The sequence below is a fragment of the Brassica napus genome, chromosome A2, assembly GCF_020379485.1.
Source record: "Brassica napus cultivar Da-Ae chromosome A2, Da-Ae, whole genome shotgun sequence".
NCBI lineage: Eukaryota > Viridiplantae > Streptophyta > Magnoliopsida > Brassicales > Brassicaceae > Brassica > Brassica napus.
Window position 1 is genome coordinate 7,256,580 of NC_063435.1, and position 24,385 is coordinate 7,280,964.

The 24,385-nt window shown below is 31.0% G+C and overlaps 2 protein-coding genes across 2 annotated transcripts; one reads left to right on the plus strand and one right to left on the minus strand.

The window, feature by feature from the left end:
• Positions 1-9,662: 9,662 nt before the first annotated feature.
• On the minus strand, positions 9,663-10,808 carry LOC106411618 (40S ribosomal protein S20-1). The gene is made up of 4 exons (XM_013852410.3): positions 10,623-10,808; positions 10,401-10,530; positions 10,128-10,241; positions 9,663-10,005 (listed from the first exon to the last, which is right to left on the minus strand). Exons 2-4 carry the CDS (start codon positions 10,516-10,518, stop codon positions 9,863-9,865), a joined length of 375 nt encoding a protein of 124 aa, XP_013707864.1. The 5' UTR covers positions 10,519-10,530; positions 10,623-10,808; the 3' UTR covers positions 9,663-9,862.
• Positions 10,809-17,780: 6,972 nt separating this feature from the next.
• On the plus strand, positions 17,781-19,089 carry LOC106415466 (protein EXORDIUM-like 3). Its single transcript, XM_013856184.3, has one exon. The coding sequence runs from the start codon at positions 17,860-17,862 to the stop codon at positions 18,871-18,873; it is 1,014 nt and encodes a 337-aa protein (XP_013711638.1). The 5' UTR covers positions 17,781-17,859; the 3' UTR covers positions 18,874-19,089.
• The last annotated feature ends 5,296 nt before the right edge of the window (positions 19,090-24,385 follow it).

Sequence of the window (24,385 nt, forward strand, 5' to 3'; positions counted from 1 at the left end):
ATATCTGTTAATGGGGACCAGTGGCCAACTTTATTTGCCCTCACTGTGTGGTGGTGTTGGAAATGGCGATGTGGGTATGTATTCGGTGAGGAAGGGAAGTGTCGAGACAAAGTAAGTTTCGTTAGAGACAAGGCTAAGGAAGTGATGGTAGCAAATAAGAAGCTGAGAGTCCGATACCCTGCTGGGACAAGGGTGGAGAAACAAATTGCTTGGCATCGACCCGGTAATGGTTGGCTGAAGTTAAATACTGATGGAGCGGCTAGAGGTGATCCGGGACTGGCTACTGCAGGTGGAGTTGTGCGTGATGAACATGGAATGTGGAGAGGGGGATTTGCGCTTAACATTGGTATTTGCTCGGCTCCTCTAGCGGAGTTGTGGGGGAATTTATTATGGATTATGCATAGCGTGGGATAGTGGGATTCGACGACTGGAGGTGGAAGTAGATTCGGAGTGTGTGTGGGGTTTCTTCAGACAGGGATTCATGATTCTCATCCCATGTCCTTCCTAGTACGTTTGTGCTATGGCTTCATATCAAGAGACTGGTTAGTCAAATTCTCTCATGTGTATAGGGAGGCTAATTATCTAGCAGATGGATTAGCTAACTATGCGTTTTCTTTATCGCTTGGATTACATTATTTTGAGTCTGTTCCAGAGCCTGTTGCTTCTGTTTTATTGGAGGATTGTAATGGGGTATCCAGAACTCGGCAAATTTGCCTGTGAAAGTTGTTATTTTGAATAAAAAGTAGGAGACTTTTGTCTCCTGCATCCTACCAAAAAAAAGAGTTTGATTATAGCTTATTTGATTATCCCAATACTCTGCTGCAACAGTTGGTATCATATACAAAGAATCCTAACCATTCTCGCCTAAGAAGGTTCTTCAGAAACGATTTGATGACCAAGCGGAAGTCTTACGGGGAGCATTTGCCAACTTTCAGTTGGAGATCTATGAATCAATACGAGTTTAGATGGAGGCTGTATTGTGAAGGCTGATGGAAGGTCGACCACAGGCTTCGAGGAATCAAAAACGTAATGAACAGGTTCTTGAAGAGAATGATGATGAAGATTTTGTCGACGAAAAACCTTTTGCGGGATTGCAAGAGCAGATTCGATATGCTCAAATTATGTCCCTAATTATGAGCTACTCTGAAAATTCAGAGGTACATTGTAGTATTCAGGTGTAGAATCCACAAAGATTCATGATCATTCAATAAATAGCAGTTTTCGAAGTAAGCTAAACAATAATATATGTAATCCAAATAAAAGACAAAAGAAAGCGGTTGTACCTTCGATTGGAAAGGCACCAGACATAGGATTTTTGCGAAGACCAGTCAAAAACCTATGGATTTAATAAAGAACCGTTCTTGAACTCCAATGACAATATTCAAATCATTCAACTTTCGTTGCAGAGATTATATGTGTTTAAGATCCTAGAATTCAATATTTCTTTGCAAATTCAACAGTTTGGACAAGCAATGAGAATGTGTTTGATAAGTTCACAAAATCCCTAAACCAAATTTCTTTATAGATATGTATTTTGCTCATCAAAAATTAATTCAAGAAATCAATAACACTTTCATGTTTGTCAACTAACCTAAGATCTAAATTCGAAGGGATTAATCTAGAACAAGCATTAATTCAATTCAGATGAAGAAGTATAAGATTACCCTAACTATTCTATCAAGTCTAACAATTAATCCTTAATCATTGAAAATCATAAATCTAACAAGTGAATTAGTAAGACATAAGAGCAGAAATAAAACCATAGTGTGAATAAATTGCATTAAGAAAATAAAAGGAGAAGTAAAAGAGTTTGAAATCTTCTATCTACAAGGTGAGTTCTGATTTTTCTCTCCATATCTTACAATCTCCCCAACTCTCTCAAAATATGAATGATGATACAATAACTCTAACAACTTAATTAAAGTCTAAAACACGAAAAATACTTGATTGCAAATAGTGGAAAACTTTGGGAGATTCTTCAATTTCTTGAAATTTTTTAAAAGCACATGGAGATTTCTGTACACGATGGGTGTCGACCAACACCAAGGGCTGGTGTCGATTGAGACCATGTCCAAAAAAGTTTTTCAATTTGATGTTTTCAGCTCCAATTCTCTTTAGGCTCTAAAATGCTCCAAAAGCTCCATTCTTGTCTAAAACGTACATGAACCTACAAGACTCATAGAAACTCCAAAAAAAAAATTCTAGATATGTTTCAACTTTAAGATTATTGCTAGTTTTCATGTCTCGTTAGATTAGGATTGTATTCTGTTGATGTTATAAAAGGAGAACGTAATGTTCTTCTTAGACTTGGTTTTTGATTTAATAAGCAAAAAAGATTCTTCTCTAACAAATCGCCCCACAATTCTATTTCTCTATTGAGCTATACGAAATTGAGACGTTGAAGAACTTAATCAGAGTTTGGTTACAGATTATTTGATTATCTCAATACGCTGCTGCGACATTCTCTCACATTGGTCTTCTTCTTCTTTTTGTAACCTGATTGAGGTGATCGGTGATGAGCGATATCATGTCGGAGGTGTTTTCTGGTTATCTATCTATTTTGAGGATGGAAAGATCCTAACTGGATGGCTCGGTAACACTACGAACCAGGTTAACTCACATGTGTTTTTCTATTCAAACTAAGTTCATGATTGTTAAGTCTATCAATGGTGACCGAAGAAGTTTGATTTTCAACAAAAGAGAAAAGCTAAGTTCAATGTAGCTTGTTTTATAATTATTTTGTAGGGAAATTTTATTCAGTTTAATAATCTCTTAAGAGTCAATTTTCTTTTTGACTATCATATTTCTGATACTGATACACTACTGCATCTAGTCTTTATTCATGGCATTGACTATCAGATTTCTGCGACGAGCTAAATTTTACTAGAAATGTTATCACTTTCAACATAGATATAAATTTTACTAGATATGTTAGGGCTAGGATGTTGTAGTAGGTAAAAGATGAGAGAAGGGATCGAAATCTAGGTTTTCTGTTTAATAGTTTTGGTTAATGGTTTTAATTTAGTTGTTTTAACTTCTGATGATTAACTCGTCCACATTACCTTTCTTAATGGTCAAAAGATCTCCAAAGTTACTCTATATTCACATTTAATTTTTGGATAAAAATATTTCCGATTCATAACACGGGATTAAAAACACAATAAATCCTCACGTATTTAAGTCTTGACCACGACTCTCAAGTTTTTGACATTTTGTAAAGTATGTTTTCTTTTTTTTTTTTTTTTTTTTTTCAACAAAGAAGCAAAACTAAACTAAGTGGATTCCTGAGCCGAGAACCATCTCGGAGGAACGGAGTCAACATAAACCATAGCAGAAGAGGAACGGAGTCAACATAAACCATAGCAGAAGGCTGAGTCCTAGCACCTCGTGCTAGCTTATCCGCCATCGTGTTTTGTGCCTTTGGAATATGCTGAATAGTGAAAGTAGAGAAGTATTCCTTACATCGTAGAAACTCTTCCATGTGAGTAGTGAATGCCGGCCATTCTGTTGGAGTAGACACCATCTTCACCAACTGTGAGCAGTCTGTTGCAAACACCACCTCTGAGATATGTAGGGTCTTCATGCACTCCATCGCCCATATCAAAGCTTCACATTCTGCGTGTAAAGCTTCACATTCTGCGTGTAAAGTATGTTTTCTAACCAACAAAAATTATTATTCAAAATCTAACTATTTTACCTAATTAGCCATTATATCCTCCTAATCAACCGACGGAACCTACTAATATATATATTAAAATAAATATTAAATAATTATAATTACTTTATCGTTCTTATACTTCGTCACATATTTACATTTAGGTACGTGATCAAAAGACAAAGCGAGGAAAATATAATTCTTCTCCTTTATTATTCTATCAATTTCATCTCCGGTCAGTACATCTCAATCACCTTCACATCTACAATCAACACCACCATCACCACTGATTGTTTAACTGTCGTCATCATATTTTCTTCCACCAACGTTGCAACCCATCTTCTCCTCATTTTCTCCCACCATCTCTTTTTTTTTTCCATCTACTGTATTAACAACAAAATTTCTTCTTCAACCAACTCTAGATACACCTTCTATTCTATCGCCGTTGTCGTCGTTAAATCTGCCACTGAAAGAAAAAAAGATAAATATTTTTAAGCAAAATAACATTCCACATAGGATACATATTTCTATTCTATTTTTTGGTATAATATTTCACATTTAATACTCACGCATGTATTTGGCCATCTTCCAAGCGACCCAATTGGAGGATACAAGTTTGGGGGTACCAATACGAAGGTGGTACTCAGTGTCGCAATGAATGGAATACTAGCTTGATAACTGGAAATTTTAGGTCTATTCTATTTGTTCATTTCAGACATATGTAGTATAGTAATCGTATATTATTTCTTAATTTAACTAATACGTAATAGTATTTATTTTGTTTCATTACATTTGCTAATTAATTATAAGTCTTATATTATGTTTCAAATTACAATTTAAATTTTATGTACTATATGTTTTCATGTTTATGAACATTTGTAATTTTTAACAAAAGAAAGTTGGAACATTTATTATTAAATGGTGGTGTCATCAAAAAAAAACCCAACTAGCTCAAGACTTTGGTGGTGATTGGTTCGACTGTGGCTTAAAAAATTTAGCTGTACATGTTTAGCTGTAGATAAATTGGTTGTATCTGTAAAGTTGTTACTGTAGACTTTTTCTGCAGAGACTTTTGCTGTAGTTAAATTTGTTGTAACTGTAAGTTATAGGCTGTAGATATTTTAAAATAAAATATATGAAATATGTGTTGTATATATAAAATTATTATTTTATATGAATTAAAAAAATTATATTAATATTTTTGTTTATAAATTATCAACATTTGTTGTAATTTAAAAAAGTGATATGTAAATAATATTTATATTATTTAAATATCTTAATAATTAAAAAACACTCAAATTCAAAATTAAAATATTTATAAATTTTTTATTATGATCATATAATTTATTTGATATTAGATATCTTTTTTTACATTTTACAGATTCTACAGCATATAAAAATATGATGTAGCATTTCTGCCTAAAATACATAATAAAAAGTTTTGCTTTATTTTTTTTTGGTGTAGCTTTAAAAATAAAGCTAAAGAATGATTGGTAAAATTAAATAAAAACTTGATGTAGACTTTAATTTTTAAAAATAAAGCTAAAGCATGATTGGTAAAATTTAGTGATTTAAAAATAAATAAAGCTAAAGTATGGAGATAAAGCCCAACCAATCACCCCCTTTGTGTTTCGAGGATATACCAACGTTTTGGTTTGCAACAAGAAACTAAGATGTAACTAAGTCCGAAGATTCTGCTTCTCTCAACTATAACTGCGTGATGTTAATTTAAGTGATTCATCTGGATAAAACTGCAAACCGATGTTTGTTTAGTTAACCAAATGCAACAGCTAGATAGATCATCTGAACGCTTCTCAAAAATCAACTGGAAATTTATAAAAATAAAAAAAATTATATGAAATATATTGAATTCAGTCCAAAATGATAAATGTCAAAAAATAAAGTTTTCTAAACTTAAGATGACCTTATTTAAATTTAAAACCATTAAATTAATTTATTTTCAAAACAATAAATTCACATTTTTCGTCAAAACTGTAAATCACACATCCAACAAAATTAACATTATCTACTAAAACTTAAAAAAATTATGTTTTGTATCAAAACCGTGAAATCCCATTTTTCGCTGAAAAAAAAATACATTTTACTACTAAACAAATATGTGGCAAATATCTCCTCTAAAACCAAATAATCATATGCCAAAATCACCAAACTGATTTTTCCACCAAAATTTCAATAATCAGCTAAATTCACATTTCTGTTCGTTTGCGGTTGTCCCAATACTACACGAGAAGTTGTTTAGTTCAGTCTCTGGTTTGTGTTTAAAAACATTGATGTTAAATGACTGGGACCAAAGTGATTTGCACCGACATAGTAAAGTCATTTAACATAAGAGTTGGTGAATCTTAGGGGGGGTTATTGGAACAAGAATTTGAATGGAATTTAATAATTTTAAGAGTTGAGAGATTCTTAAAATTTAGGTAGAGTTAACAAATATCTTCTAAACTTTTAGCAAAAGTTTTGTATGTACTTATATTGAATGCAATGGATTTGCATAATATATTTTTCAAAAAGTGTCTTTTTATAAGGTGATATAAATGAATCTCTCTTTCTAGAAACTTTTCAATTTTAGTAGCTTGATTTTGAATTGCATCACTACAAATTGAAGATTGATTTATGTCTACGGTGTTTCTGGGGAAAGAAATATATTACATTAGCTTGCTTTTGATAATAGCAGTGAACTCTCTTTATATGATACTAGAGCCGGGGTCCGCGCTTCGCGCGGATAATATGTTTTATTAAAGTAAATTTTTATATTTTTGTAGTTTTAAATATTAGATATTGGAAGTTAAGTTTTGTTCGTTGTTGAATTAATCATAGAGCTTTTGTTTGAATGCGATGCGGTGATCAGTTTTTGTTTTCTAAACAATAGTAAGTTTGAAAAATATATGGTTGTTTGCATTGAAGTGTAAATTTTAAAACAGTTGACTGGTGTCGGTTTCCGTCTTGTGGTTTGATCCCATGTGGAGGTATGCCATCAGGCTTAGGATAGCAGTTTATTCCTCTTTTGAAAGTGTTGTATGACATCTATGTCGTTGTCAAAATAAAAGCGCGATTCTGGTGTGGTTGTGAGTGATAGTTTCTCTGAAAAGTGAAATATATGTAAGCATTTAGTTAGACATAAACTTTATGTTTAGTTGATTACCTTCATGTAATCTTGGAATGATACTTGTGATGATTATGATTTGGTTTTTCCTGGTAGATATGCGATTTAACTCCCTGAAATTAGCCGCCTCATTGTCCCATATAGTTAGACGGACCAATTTGGATCTACAAAAAATTATTGTATTATATATTTATTGCTTAACGCAATCCAATGATGATTTTTGTATATGTGTTGTGGTTATATAAATCACTTCTTAGGATGAGGCATATGCGGTCAAAAACATCGGTGGGAATAATTTGTTTTTAGCGACAAAAATAGAGAATTTATTTGACTGTGTGATAGGTATGGGTTTTTTTTTTGACCTGGGAGGAAGTTGGTTGCACTGGCTAAGCTGATCAACTGGGAATAGCGTTGGGGCTGGAAATTGTATGAAGGAATCGGTGGAATGTTTTCTTGAATCAGTGTTATAATTGTTGTCTCATTGATATTGATTATGTATGGTTGAACAGTAAGCATGTACCGTCAGTTATTGGGAAGAAGATTAAAATATCTAATGTGATAAATTTTTCCTTCCTCGAACCGTTGGTACATTGTGTCAGACGTAGAAATAGGCATCCACCCTTCCATTTTTTGTTCCTGTTGAGTGGTTAAAAGCAATTATTTGAAATGTTGTTGGAATAATTAAAAGTAAGTATTTTTTTAGACAAACCTAGATGTCAAGATAAATAAAAGTTGTTTCTAGGAAAGCATTTTTATTTGTGTGATTTGTGATGGGCTACATCATAATGATTCTAGCGATAATTGGTTGCGGTCCGAGGTTGTCGCTCCACTTGTTGTGAACTTCGGCTAGAATTACAAAAAGATAAATTAAAAACAAAAATAGAGAAAAATTACAATTAAAAAATCATCTAAAAGAATTATTTAAAAAATGTATTTTGAAAACATATAATATAAGACTATTACTTAATTATTTTTTTAATGTTTTTTTTTTATATATTTTAATTAAATTTTATATATCTAGGGTATAAGAGTCATTTTACCTATTAAATGAAACATTTTGGTCATTCTATCAAAACTTTCTTTCTTTATCACAATTTTTTTTTGGTTTGTTTTTAAAACATATTATAAACAAATAAAATTAAATAATATATGGAAATAAAATTTCGGTTGTATAGGGTTTTTCAAATTTTTGGTGGTGCTGAAAAATAATTGGTCATTGTTACTTTAATCGTTTTAAAATATAAAGTAAGTTTTAAAATATAAAGTAAGTTTTAAAATAAAATTAATATATGTGTTTTTGTATGGTTTAAAACTAATAAGATGTAAATGATGAAGAATATATTAAAAGTATATATATATATATATATATAACCAAATTTATGATAAACATGGTCAAACAGTTCATAATTTGTATGTTAAATTAAAAAACATCTTCTAGATAAAAAGAAAATCTACATTTGTATTTGTGCATTAAATGAAAAAGGCAAATAATATGAAAAGCTTCTTTGCAAACAATAGAGTGCATTAACAACTTGTATATTTTGTTTATTAGAGTTTTGGATAAATAATTAATATTTCAATAATAATAATGTTTTCATTCAAAAATGATAATATTTAAGTTGAAGATGAGATGAAGAGGAAGAGAATCACGATGAGATGGAGTCGGTGATAGGACTAGGGTGAGGATGAGTGATCTTTAGTTTTTAGAGAATTATATGTTTTAGGGCTTTTAGTATTAATGGGTTAGGGATTATGTTTTAGGACCTTTAGTATATGAGTAATAATGAGTTAGGGCCTTTAGTATCTGAGTAATAATGAGCTGTTAAAATGGAATGTTGAGAATAGTGTAAATGAGCTCCGAAATTTAGTAATAATGGGCTGCGAAAGTTGGTCTTTCAAATCCAGTCTGGAATGACATGGCAGATTAGTTGGTTCTCAATTTTTTTGTCCATGTGGCACCTTTAAAAATGCTCCAATTTAGTTGCTTTTATATAGTGGGATTACAGATATATGATGAAAGTATGAGTGAATAACATCATCAATGAAAGCAAAAACACTTTGAATAGCATCATCACCACTTTAACATCTTCTTTTACAATTTTGTTCAAGATTTTTATCAGCTTTGCTTTCGTTGTTTTTTTTTTCTTGACGCACCCTTCTAGACTGTGAGTTAATACGTGTGAGATTAATAACATATATTTTAGAAATCTTATGGGTATAGAAGATATTCTCAAAGTTGATTCTTATGAGTAAAAATAAAAAGAATTTACATCCCAATAACAAAAGATTTTAATAGAATTGTTAAATCCATCATAAATAAACTTTTCCAATAACAAAAGATTTTGAATGGAATTTAAAAATCTGCATCCCAATAAAAATGGATTTTACTTAAATTTTAAAAATTCTTGTTCCAATAACAATGGATTCTCAAAATTTTGTAAAAATTTTCTACCAATAACCCCCCCCCCCCCCCCCCCCCCCCCCCCCTAGTGGTACTTAGAATATAATATATGTTTTTTTATATAACACGGAGGTATTCAACGACCGAAATCCAACCAACCGACTGGTCTCATTTTATGTCTCGTGCTAGATAAATGGTGCTACGTAAATCCGATTGCTCGCAATAAAAATTAGAGATTCATATCAACTGATCAGAAAGATATATCTGCAATGATATATTTTTGAGACATTGATGCTTAGCATCTTTTCAACCTCACTATACCACTTGATTACATATATTGTTTCAGAGTATGCGCAGAGTATGAACTTTATAGAATTTTAAATATTTATACCTTACTGAAAGTTACTACAATGGATTTACACTATTGTATTTACCTAAGACTACCGAGGATGAAAAAATTTACCAATGTAACTGAGTGAATCTAACAGTTTAAATATTTTAATGGTATAAAGACTCGATGCTTTAGAAAAAGAAAAACACAGGCATCCAGCAAACAAAATGTCCAACAAAAATAAAATCAAAAGGATAACATATTTAGGAAGTAAAGACGAAATTTGAACCCTGTTACATAAAAGACATAAGAGTCGTTGGAATACGAAGTTGTAAATTAAACCACGTGCATCTAAGAATCAGCAATGGTGACCTCGACCTCAACACCAGGCTCAATGGTGATGGAAGTGATCTGCTTCACCACATCCGGAGAGCTGAAGAGATCGATCACACGCTTGTGTACACGGAGCTCAAATCTGTCCCATGTGTTGGTTCCTACAATAGATTAAAACAAACTTCTTACATCAACATGTAGGTTTCTCAATCAGAACAAAGTCAGTTCTGAATCAGATAGCAATCTAGCATATACGCAATGCGAACTTTGGAGAAGTACCAACCTTCACCACAAGGAGCTTTTCTTGTGGTAATCTTGAGAACTTTAGTTGGCATCCTTACCGGTCCTTTAACTCTCAACCTCTTGTCTTTCGCTCCACGGACCAAGTCAGTGCACACTAATTATCAGAACACAACACATAGATAAGTAATAACTAATCATTTTAGGTTCGAGTGTTATACCAATGACTAAAACTAAGTTCCTGTAAGCTAAATAAACCCGTTACAAGATCTAACCGAAAGTAGGTTGATGGCTAAATCAAGAAAAAGAATCTGACCCTTCTCAAGGTTTTTGACGTTCTTGGAGGAGAGAGTGATTCTGATCTTGTGAATCTGCTCTTGTGTTTCTTCAAATCCTGTCTTTCCTTGCTTCATCGGTGGTGGTGCGTACGCCATAGCTTTCTTAAGCTAACATTATACATCCAAAACAAAACCATTTACAGGTAACCGTTTGATTCAAACAAAGATTAAATTGTGCAAAGAGTATAAAGGAATCTTACCAGAGAAGAAAGAAGACACGAGCCGCTGAGTTGATGAAGAAACTGGGCGAAGAAGTTTTTGGCAAAGAGATGATGTTAGGTTATAACTACGAGACACGGATTCTAGGTTTTTCATTCTGTCTACTCCTTAATGGGCCTTTTACAATTATTACTGTAGCCCATATTCAAGAGTTTTAGCCCAATGCCTTCACTCAAACTGAACAATTTACATAGTATGGGCAGATAAACCCAACACGAAAATCCGAATCGAATTCAATCTGATAAAAGTGAATTTGACCCAAACCCGACATAAATACCGAATAGATCTTGTTTTCTAATATTTCGAATTATATTTCGAGTTATGAGTATTATCTGAAACGAATCTGAATCTAAATGGATACCCGATATAATCTGAAACATTCAGAATCCCAAAAAAAACATGTACCAAACATGATCTTAATTTCTAATCTGTATCCAAAATATACTAAGATATTATTAAACATCTAAAATAATTATCTATTACATGAAGATTGATAGTTGAAGATGGCGGTTAAAACTTGAAATTTTTAAATTTTGGTTTTATATTCATTGGATAATGTTTCTCATAGAACTTAGTTTTCGTTATTTTCTTTTATTTTTTTTTATTTTCTTTCTATCAATAATTATGTTTACCTTTCATTTGATTTTGAATGATCACGTTTGATGTTCCTTCTTATTTTGTGAATTGATTTTACTTATATTTTGGTTACAAAATAAGTACAAATCATGTATTTTAAAATCGAAGAACCAATTTTACTTATGTTTTGGTTACAAAATAGGTACAAATCACGTATTTTTAAACAAAAAACCGATTGGGACCCAACCCGTAAAGTACATCGGATTGTACCGGTTCTTTGAAAATTTACTAAATCTGATCCGAACATGATAGAACCCGAACCGGTCCAGAACCGAACTTTCATAAAACTTGAATGAAACTGATTTTGATAAATTTAAAAAATCAAGACCCGATTAAACAAAACCAAAATTCGATTGGGATCCCGAATGTCCATGCCTAAATTTACATATCCCTATATATTATTTGAAGAGTATTTTTAACTATTAACCTTTATTCTATGTAGTATTCATAATAAATCTTAGGCTTATTATCCGAGATCCGGATTCGATCCGAGATCCGTTCCGGATCCGCTCTGAAAATAAGATATATGGGGTCTTCGGATTCGAATCCGGATAGTAAAATCTTGAATCCGTCCAAACCGAATCCGAATCCGGATATCTTAATTTTAGGTCCGGATATCCGGATCCGTATTTTTAAAATACATTAAATTTTTAAATTTCATCAATTATTATATTTGATATATTAATATTTATACATGAATTAATATTATAATATTATATTTTAGTTTTTTACAATATTATAGACATATATAAATATATTTATAAATATTTGATTTATGTATTATATTAATTTTTTAAAAAAAATTATTATTTTTAATTATTTTTACGGATTCGGATCTGGATATCTGTGGATAATAGAATATCGAGACGGTTATCCGAAAATAACGAATCTGGATCCGGATACCCTGAATTTCTCAGATATTCGGATCCGTTTCAGGCTTATATGTGAGTATATTTCTAAGAAAATTTCACAAACTGGACTGATATATATTATTTAAAGTGAATCCAAGATACAAAGGATAAAACACCAGAGATTACAGTACAGATAGAGTAATCAATATCTCTAGTACGTTAATCTCAAAAAAAAAGATATGTAAATTATTTTAGTTTTTTTTTTTGGATGTTGATCAGTTCGCTCTAACGACTCTGTGTATCTAAAACGCAGGTGTCATACTAAACTCTGAAAATCTCAGCTTTTTTCGTAAATGTTTGACTGCGAGGGCCGAGGTGGATCGTTAGGCGTTATCCGTAGACTTGGAGTTCGATACTTACGGGCTGTGAGGTTGCCATTTGGACCAGAATAGGGCCTCGCTAGCGAATAGGGGTGTCAATTGGTTGGGCCACCCATGGATTCACCCATTCAAAACAAACATGGGCGGGTGATGGTCATACCCAAATAACTTATGGTTTAACTTGGGCTAAAAACCCACTTTGTCCATGGGCTAACCGATCCAAACCAAATGGGTGTTGGGTTGGCCCAAAACACTTAATTTCTAGGGTTTAGTCAATTTGGGAAAAAATCATTCCGCGATTCTTTTTGACTTTTCTTTTCGATCGGTCTGGCAAAATCGCGATGAAAATCGATCTTTACCTCTCGATTCGTCTTCTCCGGCTTTGATTCTCTTAATCCGAACCAGATTTCTCCATTCTCTACTTCTTCTTATCGCGATTTCAGGTATGTTTCATGATTCGATCATCCATCTCGTTTCTGTGTTGTGGGTTTTAGGCTTTTAGCTTCGATCCAGTTTTGTGAATCTGTGATGAATCGTTCTACTCTTGCTTTGAGTCTATCTCGTTTTACTCTTGCTCTGAATCTGATGATGATGATGAATTGTTTAGATTATAAAATTCATATTTATCTCGTTTTTGATTGAAGGTTCTTTTCCTTGTAAAGGCGTCATCTGCTTATAAGAAAATTCTTCATTTGAATTTATACAGATTTGGTCAGATGTTTAGAAAAAAAAAACAGATTTGGACTAATACTTAAATTGCTTATAAATGGGCGGGCTTGGGTGTCCAGTTGGATGATGGGTGTTATTGGATATGGGTACTGTTAGGTGTGGGCTAAATATGGGTGTGGGTGTTTTAAACCCAGGAAAAAAAACACCCAATTAGACATATCCATTTGGGTGTGGTCCAACCCAACTAACAGGCCTACTAGCGAATTGGTGAATCAGTTTGGTCCAACAATCCCCATAATGTATATTCTTTTAGGCTTGTGTGGGCGGGATTCTTTTAGAAGAATTCAATATCAACGGGTGACAACTTGATATAATTTTTAGACGTAGTACAAATTGGAACAAATGTAGGACGATTATACAAAAATCCAGTTGATGACAACTTGATAATATCCTCTTAACTAGAAATCCGGTTATTCTGAATGTGAAAATTTGAAAAACATTTACTATAAAGAAAGTCGTTGCACGTGACAAAATGCATAATGAAACCAATTTAATGTAGCATGAACAAAAAACGATCATGGCCCTCACCGTTCACCGGAGCGTACCATCACGCGATGTTTTGTGGATTAAAGGAATTAAAAAAAACCCCGCAAATTTCACGCAAAGTTTGTCCCTTTCACACTTCTCAATGACGTGTCATATTAGCCAAATATTGTCGAGTCAGCACTAGATTCCACGTATGTGCCAAGTGTCTTTATTCGCCAGACTGGCGTCAGTAGTTGTCCTTCTGTGTCACCGTAACGTCAGTGTAGCAAGTAGGACCCGCACTAGCTAAAATAAACTTTTAGTGGCCCACTTGCGACCAGAGCTTTCAATCTCAGCTGTACGATTCTTTTACTACTTTGCTTACTATATTTAATTTGATTTGGATTTTTATCTTATTTTACATATAACAATTATTTGTTATAGTTTAGAATTTAAATTAAAATATTAATGTTCACATCAATACCTTGACAAGAGGGCCGCGCAATTCGCTCCGCGATTGGGACGGACCCATCTCTTATCCTTCCCAGGTTTCCTTTTGTTTTCTTCTCCATTTCTATGTTTTACATTTTCTCCAAAACTATTTTCTTGTTTTTGTGTAATTTAATAATCAAAAACTTGATGATTTTCCTTTTAAATTATATTTTGGATGAAGCGTAAGTATGTTTAATTAACTATATCTATATGCTACCAAACTGAACAGCTATTCGTCCTAACATTTTCCAATTGTCCTCTGTGTTATCGGATTATATTTTGGCGTTGATGGTTTAAAATGTAATGGTGAAAGGTAAAATATAAAAAACGAAATTCTAAATATTCTCATCGGAACCTTCAAATGCGAATTACAGCAAATTAAATATCTTTTTATGGGAATAATGGGATACACACTAGCACCTCGTATACACCATCCGTGCTTATGTGTCCCCATTTTTTATTTGAAGATAGACACATAGGAAACTCGATATATTGTATAAAAATAAAAATTGGTATTATAAGATAATTAGAAATCGCGGTTAGGTTTAGCTACTTAGCTCCCAAGTATTCCCCAACCATAGGTTACTACTATCCAAATCTTATAAAATAATCAATTTCTAAACTTGCAGTCGTGGTCCTTGGACATTCGAAATCATAGGCTAACTATGATAGTTAGATAACAATAGATGGAAATATTCTTGCATGGGTTTAGTAGTCGATGGGGTTTGTTTATCTTTAACCGGCTGTTTTACTTAGGCGGTCTATTAATCGACATTTTACAATGCATAGCAACTTAAGTATTTTACCACTTATGTCATCGTGATATTGGAGATGCACATTACATATGTTCTTATCTATCTAACTCATTCATGTTTTAACCAATTCAAATGAATGTACTAACACATATAAGTGGCTATATAGCCTTCATGTACAAGTTCTATAAATCTAAAACCAACTTTTTCGATACTTATATAAAAGTAGATATATATTTATTCTATTTTGAAAAACACTAGTTGAAGCTAAATCTGATTCATGCTTTGGAACAATAATCGCCTACTTGTATAAGTGACACAGTTTTGGTACGTCGATGTGTTATCTTATGCAATGTCTCAATTCATGCAACTACCCAAGTAAACGCATTGGGGATGCATTTTCGTTGCTGATAAATACCATGTGTATAAATTTAGTGACTGTGTATTTATAAACGGTCGTCTATGATTAATTGTAAAGTATAATAAAGGGATACTTATAAGCGGTGGCCAATTGATTTATAACATAGCATATATTATATTATTTTGTGTATAGTCGTCAAATTTTTGTTGGTTAAAAACCATCTCATCTCTGATGGCTTAATATTGATAAATTTATTTTATTTTATTACGTCACCTTATCTGCAGTATATCTTTTCCAACAACATATAAAGATATTGGTAATCTTATGTGTAATGGGTTAGGTGAAGATACAACAATATATAGTTCATTCATCCTATTTCTACATTTACACAATTGGTTACAAAAACTCTTTCTCAGAGACATCCTTCTTGTATATTAAAACAGAAGTCACAACCTTGATTCATATGTGATTTTTTTAAAAATGGGCTTAATGGACCTATTTATAGAAATTCATACTACATTTTAATTCAGACTAATAATAAATAGAATTTTTAAAATATTTTAATCATAATATCTTATGATATCTTTTCATTTTAAATATAAATATATTTATTTTAAAAGTCTAACAAATCTGTTTGAAAAGATTTTTACAAGATCTTCATTTTCGAAATTATATTTAAATATTTTCACTAATTTTGAAATTAGTTTAAAATATTAGTATACATTAATATATTCAGTTATATAAAATGAAAAATAAAAAAAATCTATAATATTTTATTTATTATATAATCATAATCAATCATATTAAAATAAAATTATTATATTGAGCTAAATAAAATTATTATATTGAGCTAAATATTATAAAATTGTATTAAATTTATATATTTATATGTTTTATTTTCGTAATTATAAATATTTATGTTCAAAAATAAAATCTAATATGTTGGTAAGATGGGTTAACATTATCAAACTATATAATACATGTATAAAAATCAACATGTATTTCTATAAAGTTAAAAATATAAAATCTTTGTAACTACTTTAAACATAATATATTTTCATTTTAAATATAATATATATTTATATATTATATTTTAAAAATTCTAATAAATATGTGTAAAAATATTTAAACAATAACTTGATGTATTTTAAGTTATCGTTTAGAAATGAAAATAAATAAATTATATCATATTTTATCTACTTTTATAGTCATGATCATGTTAAAATATAATTATTATACTAAAATAAATATGATAAATTATATTCAATTGATAAATTTATAAATTTTATTTTCATAAATATAAACTATTTATTTAAAATATAATATGATGATAGAACGGCTTAAAATTAACAAACTATATAATACATGTCTAAAAATTAACATATCTTACACTTTTATATATACAATAATAAATTATCTAAAATGAATAAGCATAAAAATATTGGTAAAAAGAAATCCAAATTTGAAATACGGGTCAGAATTTATCCAAAATTAAATACAAAATATTTTTTAAATATATTTTCTCATGAATATATTAATTTTCTTAATAACTAAATGCAAATACAGTAAGATAAATATATAATAAGAATTGGCAAATACATAAGGTTTAAACAATTAATTAATTATAATATGTAAATTATAAAATTATTGTATTTGAAATATATAGTTATATAAATATTTAAGTATATGATTAACATTAAAAATATATACCACTTATGTTCTAAAACAATAATTTATTTATAAAAAAGTGAAAACAAACACCCGTGGTTGCACGGATCAAAATCTAGTTCTAAGTTAAAACACTTTCATTAGAAAGAACGCATTACTTCTATACATACATACATTATCTCTATTGTCATATACATAACATAACGAATTTGGCCACAAAGCACAAAGAATTTGCGGATGTCTACTATATACCGAAATGGTAATAGTGAAGGACTACTAATTGCAATATTCACATGCAGCTATAGATTTGTATAACCTCTGTTAAATAAACAAAAGTAATCTTGAAAACACAAAACATCTTTTTGAGTATAAAAACAAACCGCCAATTTAGTCATTAGCCTCTTGTTCGCGATGATATTCCTATTCAATACTATCATCTCAAGTGGCCCAAAGACGACAAAAAGATATACACAAATTTCTTTTGAGTAATGAAAATGAAAAATATAAAACATACAAATGTGTGTTTTCAAAACTCGTGGTGGACACTAATAACAAAAAAAAAACAAATAATTCTGAAAAGCGAGGTCCATACCCGGGGAAAAGAAGCAGTTCAGAGTTGATAAATACATAATTACCCCTGAAACAACGAATAAGATTTCCCGCGCAATGGGGAACCAAGAACGAGGGTTTTAGGTGACGTCAGATTGAAAAACAATCGGACGGCTAGCGAAGACGCCGCTTGTCCTTTTGTGGGGCCTACTTGTCTTTTAACATCACCTCTCTGTCCTCCATTAAAACTCGATTGCTCTCCTTAAAACTCGAAACATTTCATTTCTATCTTCTCATTCTATCATCATCTTTAAAAAAAAAAAACAAAACAAAACATGCATTCAGTTCCAGTGATCCTCACTCTCACTGTACTTACAGTGCTCTTAACATCAACGGTGCAAGTCATCGGATGGCGTCCATACCCTCCCAAAACCAACGGCTCCGATCAAATCTTCGACGCTTCAAAGAAATACGAAGGCTCATCGAATCTCGTCCGCCTCCGTTACCACATGGGCCCAGTCCTCACCAACAACATCACCGTCCACCCAATCTGGTACGGCACGTGGCAAAAATCCCAGAAGAAAATCATCCGCGAGTTCATTAACTCAATCTCAGCCGTCGGATCCAAACACCCCTCCGTCTCCGGTTGGTGGAAAACCGTACAGCTCTACACTGACCAAACCGGATCTAACATCTCCGCTACGGTTCGTTTAGGCGAAGAGAAAAACGACCGGTTCTATTCCCACGGCAAATCCTTAACCCGGTTATCGATTCAGTCCGTGATCAAATCCGCCGTCGCTTCCAGGTCCCGGCCGTTGCCGGTGAACCCCAAAGGCGGTCTCTATCTCCTCCTCACCTCCGACGACGTCTACGTTCAAGATTTCTGCGGCCAGGTCTGCGGATTCCACTACTTCACGTTCCCGTCGATCGTTGGATTCACGTTGCCGTACGCTTGGGTCGGGAACTCGGCGAAGTTTTGTCCCGGAGTTTGCGCGTATCCCTTCGCCGTACCGGCGTTTATCCCGGGGATTAAACCGGTGAAGTCGCCGAACGGTGATATTGGTGTGGATGGGATGATAAGTGTGATCGCTCACGAGATTGCTGAGCTGGCAACGAATCCGTTGGTTAACGCTTGGTACGCAGGAGCTGACCCGGTGGCTCCGGTTGAGATAGCGGATCTTTGCGAGGGTATCTATGGTACTGGAGGTGGTGGTTCGTACACAGGACAGATGTTGAACGATGATCGTGGTGCCACGTATAATGTTAACGGGATCCGACGGCGGTATTTGATCCAGTGGTTATGGAACCACGTGGTTAGTTACTGTACCGGACCCAATAAGCTTGATTAGTGATTGGTTTAATGTGCTGCTTGCGTTTTTATTTTTGTATGTCGGGATCTTTCGGTGTTGAGGTCGATGGATGAATGGTGCTTTTGTGTGGGAGAAAATTGTCGATTGTGTAATGCATAATTAAATTAGTTGATGATAGTTTAAGTTTGTTGAATATGTGGAGCATGTCAATTATGTTATTATGTTTACATATATAACATATGATTCGTATTGGCATATCTTTCTTGTTGACACAATTGCAATCTTAATGTGATATGTACATCTTGGGGGGCTTCCTTTTTGTAATGTTATTTTCAAAGGCTGTCAATAATGCTCGGACTGTAATTTCGAATGTTGCACGAGTTTCAGACAAAACTTATGCCATGATTTGGTTTACATTTAAGAAATTTAAAATTCAGCTTTTGCTGATGACGAGTGATGATTGTAATTGCAAACACTGATTAAACATTTATGATGAATTTAGATATTTCAAAATGTTCCTGATCAAGTTGGTTAATGTTTTTTCTAGGAGGAAGCGTATGTTCATCAATGCTTGATCTCGAGAACACAGATTGACATGTTTAATTTTTCAGATCAAGAACTTATTTTTAATATATTGTTTCTATTGGTTTTTATGTGAATACACCTATTTCAATTATTCACGAGTCACAAAAATATGATATTTCTAACATGGCTGGCCATATCCAGCAATCTCAAGAGCTTGGACCGCTTTTTCCCATTCTGCTCCAAGAGGTGGAGCCGAAACGAAGATATGTGTTAAGGTCAAATTTATCCCTGGTACAAATGTATTGGGAGATATTAAGAGAGATATTCTCAAAATATAACATATTATGAAAGTAAAGAAAAAAATTCAGAAGACAAGAGCATAAATCATGAAATGTACAGAGATATTTTTGAGGAGTGAAGAGGGTAGGTGGTGAAAGATCCAAACCTAACATAATCGTCCTTTTAATATTTTTCTTTTCGATTTTTATTTAATCGCAAATTTTTTACCCTGATTTGAGACAGTCTTTTTCCCATATATGTTTTGGTTTTCAATTAGGCAATCTTACAACTTGTTTACCTTTTTTCACTTAGGTAATCTTGTTTATCTTTTCTTTGGTTGCTTTCACTTAGGTAATCTAGTTTACTTTTGATTCACTTATGCAATCTTGTTTACTTTTTTTCTTTCACTTGTATCAGAGGGGTCGTTTTCATTGAGCATTTGAATGGTACAAAGAAAAACCATTACAATTTAAAGAGTAGGAGCACAACAGAATTTTCAGAGTATAAACTTTTACCAGTATTAGTAGACAAGTTGTCTGAGACAGCCACTGAGTACATATAATGTATGAAAACAGAGAAAGAAGCTGTAAAAGGAAAGCGTATAAGTTTTGTTCATCATAACCCTTGTTTAAAAACAGTATTCATCATCATACGAGTTATTCTATTGTGAGTCATCTCGACAATATATCATTAATGCCATAGGCAGATAGGCTTACACTGTACTGTTGCATGTATTTTGAAAAACAATGATTATATATTGCTTTGTGAAAATATCAAACTGCCCAAATTCTAGTACATATACTTTAGTATATATGGTTGATTCGTGTGTTGTATTGATTTGTGATTGTGTATATGATACATGAATGCACACTTAAGTATATATTTGGTAGATTCGTGCGTGTGTTGTGTTTGATTTGTGTGTGGTCATAACATGAATGCAAATACGTATGTAAATGTTGTTCTTACTTGACGGATATATTGATGATGTTAAGTAAATAATACATACCATAGCCCTACTTGTATAAATACCTCTCATTACGTTAATGTATAATGATTTTAGCCTCACAACTTCTATAGATGATGGGTCTTACTAACCTTGCAATATTTAATTTTTCAATCTGCTTTGTTTTCTCTAGTAATCCAATACTTACTTTTCTATACTTACTTTTCTAGTATTCTTTCCGTTTTTAGTTACATATTCTAAAGAATTTTTTTTTTTCAAAAAATCTATTTTTTACATTTTCAATGCATATTTTATTAAAACTTAATTGTACTTATTGAATTTTCATTGGCTTAAAATTATGAAAAAAAATCACAAAATTATATGCAAATTTAATGTGTTTTATTAAAATCTGTAAAAAATCTAAAATAAATAACATTTTGAAACGGTAGGAGTAAAAAAACACCGATAACTAGAATTAAACACCGGACAATCCAAAAGATAGAGAAACAAGTATAATCTCACTTGCTAGAATAACATTAATACTAAAAGTTTGTTTAAAATTTTATATATGTTTATATATTTGATGTGTTTTTAGTTATATTCGATGTTAAACACCCTTTTGACATTCTATTAATTTTTATTATTATGATTCATTTCTGTTATATTTTTAATATAATGAAAACACATGCTCATCGTCACTCTTGTATGCGGCTGACCATTTTCTCCTACACAACAGTTATAATGATTCTGATTTGGTTACAATGTGATCTTATTTTGGAAGTGATATATTTTAAGGTGTTCGTTTTATTTATTTTCATTTGATTTGCTCATCGTCACTTGTAACCTTGTTTTTTTTTTGAAAATTATTGTTTTTCTTCATGTGGTTTTATACTGCAAATCCCATTCTTAATGTGCAGTTGTAAAAAAAATTAATACTACAGGGAGTAAACAAGTGAGCGATCAATAATATGCATCTTAAAGTTTAATGAAACACTAGATTTTGACCCGCGCTTCAGAAACGCGGATATTTTTTTTATTGACCGTAAAATCAAATATTAAATGAATTTATGTTTATTATTAGGTATCTAAAATATTTAAAGCTGTTTTATTATTATTATTTCAGTCGGGTATAATGTTTTCATTAAGTTTTCATATCCGAATCAGACTTGTGGTCGAACCGTAAGATCTAGTAACTCATATATATTGGAATAGAATATAATAAAATGAATATAGTAAAAGTATCTGAAAATCAAAAAGATTGTTATTAACCCACTGAGAAAAAATATAATTTGTTTTTTGTTTTATAAATTTTTGATATATTAATATATATTTGACTTGTATAAGAAATTTCTTTTAACAAATATTGTTAAGTTTATTTATAAATATATTAATTATCAATCTACCAAAATAGTGAAGCAAGTATTATTTTTTTTTTCCTTTTTTAATTTTCTATCAAAATATTATCAATTTTTTTAAAAAAAAAATCAGTTTGTGACAGATATTTTATTATTAGAAATCAATACAATTTAAATAATGTTACATTTATATGTATTTATGTATAAAATGGTCTTCATAATTTTGGATTTTGTAAAAAAAGGGTCTAAAGTTAATTTGGTTAATTTTTTTTTCTGTAACAAAAGTTAATTGGATTTATAATTTTTTTTTCTGGGTTGTATCAGTTAAATTATCTTCTTAAAGTTAAACACCCAAAGCCCAATTAATAATATTTATTTTGCTGATAACAAAGTGAGATTAAATAGTGATAACATATAATATATAAGGAAGACCAAAAAATAACAAAAAGAAAGGTCCAAACAACCTTTATAAGTAGATTTATCAAGACTGATTCCTTTTTAATAGAATAGATTAAAAAGTATTCTCTCCGTTCCTAAAAGATCCATATTGTAGAGACAACTTTTGTTTCAAAAAGATACATATTTTATATTTCCAATGTAAATTTTGTCAACTAATAATGAGAAATTTTGAAGTTCAAGAACATTAATTGAATTTCTTAAAATCTTATTGGTTTAAAAATATAAGAAATATAAAATTACAAAAAACTATGCATTTATAACTAAGTTAATATGTTTTATTAATAAGTGTGAAAATTCTAAAATAAGGATCTTTTAAGAACGGATGGAATATTTAGTTTACACTTATTAAAAGTAATATTAACTTTCACTATTTATGTTTTTTTTGTCAACTTTTATATTTTGTTATTCTTATTAGATTATATATTTATTTTATCATTAATTAAAATTAGTTTTATGTATATGTAATAGATGTATTTTTCTACATTTTTCTAAAAGAACAATCATTCATTTCTTTCTTCCCCGTCGACCATGATTTTTTTCAAACATTATTCAATGTTTTCCTATTTTATTATGATAATAATTAAGTATAATCAATACTATTAAAAGAGAAAGAGTTTTAATAAATCTACTCAAAAATGTTGTTTGGACCCTTTCATTAACTAATGATATTTTGGTATTTATTTGATTTGCACAAACAATATGTTACCTTAAATTTCTCTAACAATTATTTATTTAAAGCTTTTATTTATTGGACCCATATCCTTTCGGAAACAAAAAGATTATACCATACGACTACGTAAATTTGATTAACGAAAATATAATATCACGTACGCTTTATTATATTATTCTCTAAATATGTCTCATTAACTTCATAATTAAGATAAATTTAAAATTATATATTACGTTAATTTTATTTTATTGATAAAAACAATTTAGTATTTAAGATAAGTTTAAAATTATCAAAAACCAAACAAATCTTTTTTTTACTGCTCAACAAAAAACCTACAAATATATACTATTAAATTAGCCAAAAACCTCTCAAATAAATCTTAAGTTTCACCAACTGAACAAATGTAACTTTTATAAATACATAAAAATATAATGAAAGGTTAGATTTGGTCATTTGGGTCTTTGAGTCAAATATAAATCGGTTTCTTTGAGGTACAAGTTCTTTGGGTCTTGGACATTTATATCCAACTAGGTATTTGAATTTTTTTTGTTCATATCAGTTCCTTTTAGTTTTAGGTCAGTTTGAGTCAATAATTCAAGTATCTGTAAAATTTACTATGTAATTTGGCTACATAATGAGTCTAGCTCGGTTCGAGTATTTAGGACAAAAAGATTTAAAGATTCTGAAAAGCCAAAAAATCAGAACACAAAAATACCCAAAATCAAACAAATACAAGAAATAACTAAATATCTAAAAGACCAAAATCTTATTCGAGAACCAAAAATATCAAATATTTTTAATATATTTTTAAAATTTGAAATTTTACCCAAAACCTGAAACTATAACAGAAAATGTGAATCCAAAATTTACAATAATATGTTTATAGTGAGAACATATATGAATTACTCAAATATACATAACATGAACAAAACATTCTTGGTACTTTGGGTACCCGAAGTCCAACGGAGACCCGCAGGTCCAAAAAAATCTAATAGGTACTTTTTCCCAATCCCGAAACTCAACCTATATTTCGTTTTGGTTTGGTTCGTTTATCAAATTTGGATAAATTTTTTATACTTAAGAAAGAGTTACATAAAAGTGTATATAAAAAATCTCAAATAAACTTATTCACAAATATATAATTTTAAACAAATTTTTGTATTCGATATAATACGAATTTATAACATAATAATACACAATATACTCAAAATACTATCTCATATCTAAGTTCATATATAATCCATAAACTCCGTGCTTTCGAAGCGCAGGTCAAAATCTAGTAAATTATGTTATAACACAAATCATGAATTACTTTCGGTC

Coding starts and splice junctions, on each gene's coding strand:
- LOC106415466 (XM_013856184.3), top strand. CDS start 17,860: ATGCATTCAGTTCCAGTGATCCTCACTCTCACTGTACTTACAGTGCTC.
- LOC106411618 (XM_013852410.3), bottom strand. CDS start 10,518: ATGGCGTACGCACCACCACCGATGAAGCAAGGAAAGACAGGATTTGAA. Junction 10,242..10,400: donor CGTCAAAAACCTTGAGAAGG/GTCAGATTCTTT, acceptor TCTGATAATTAG/TGTGCACTGACTTGGTCCGT. Junction 10,006..10,127: donor AAAAGCTCCTTGTGGTGAAG/GTTGGTACTTCT, acceptor AATCTATTGTAG/GAACCAACACATGGGACAGA.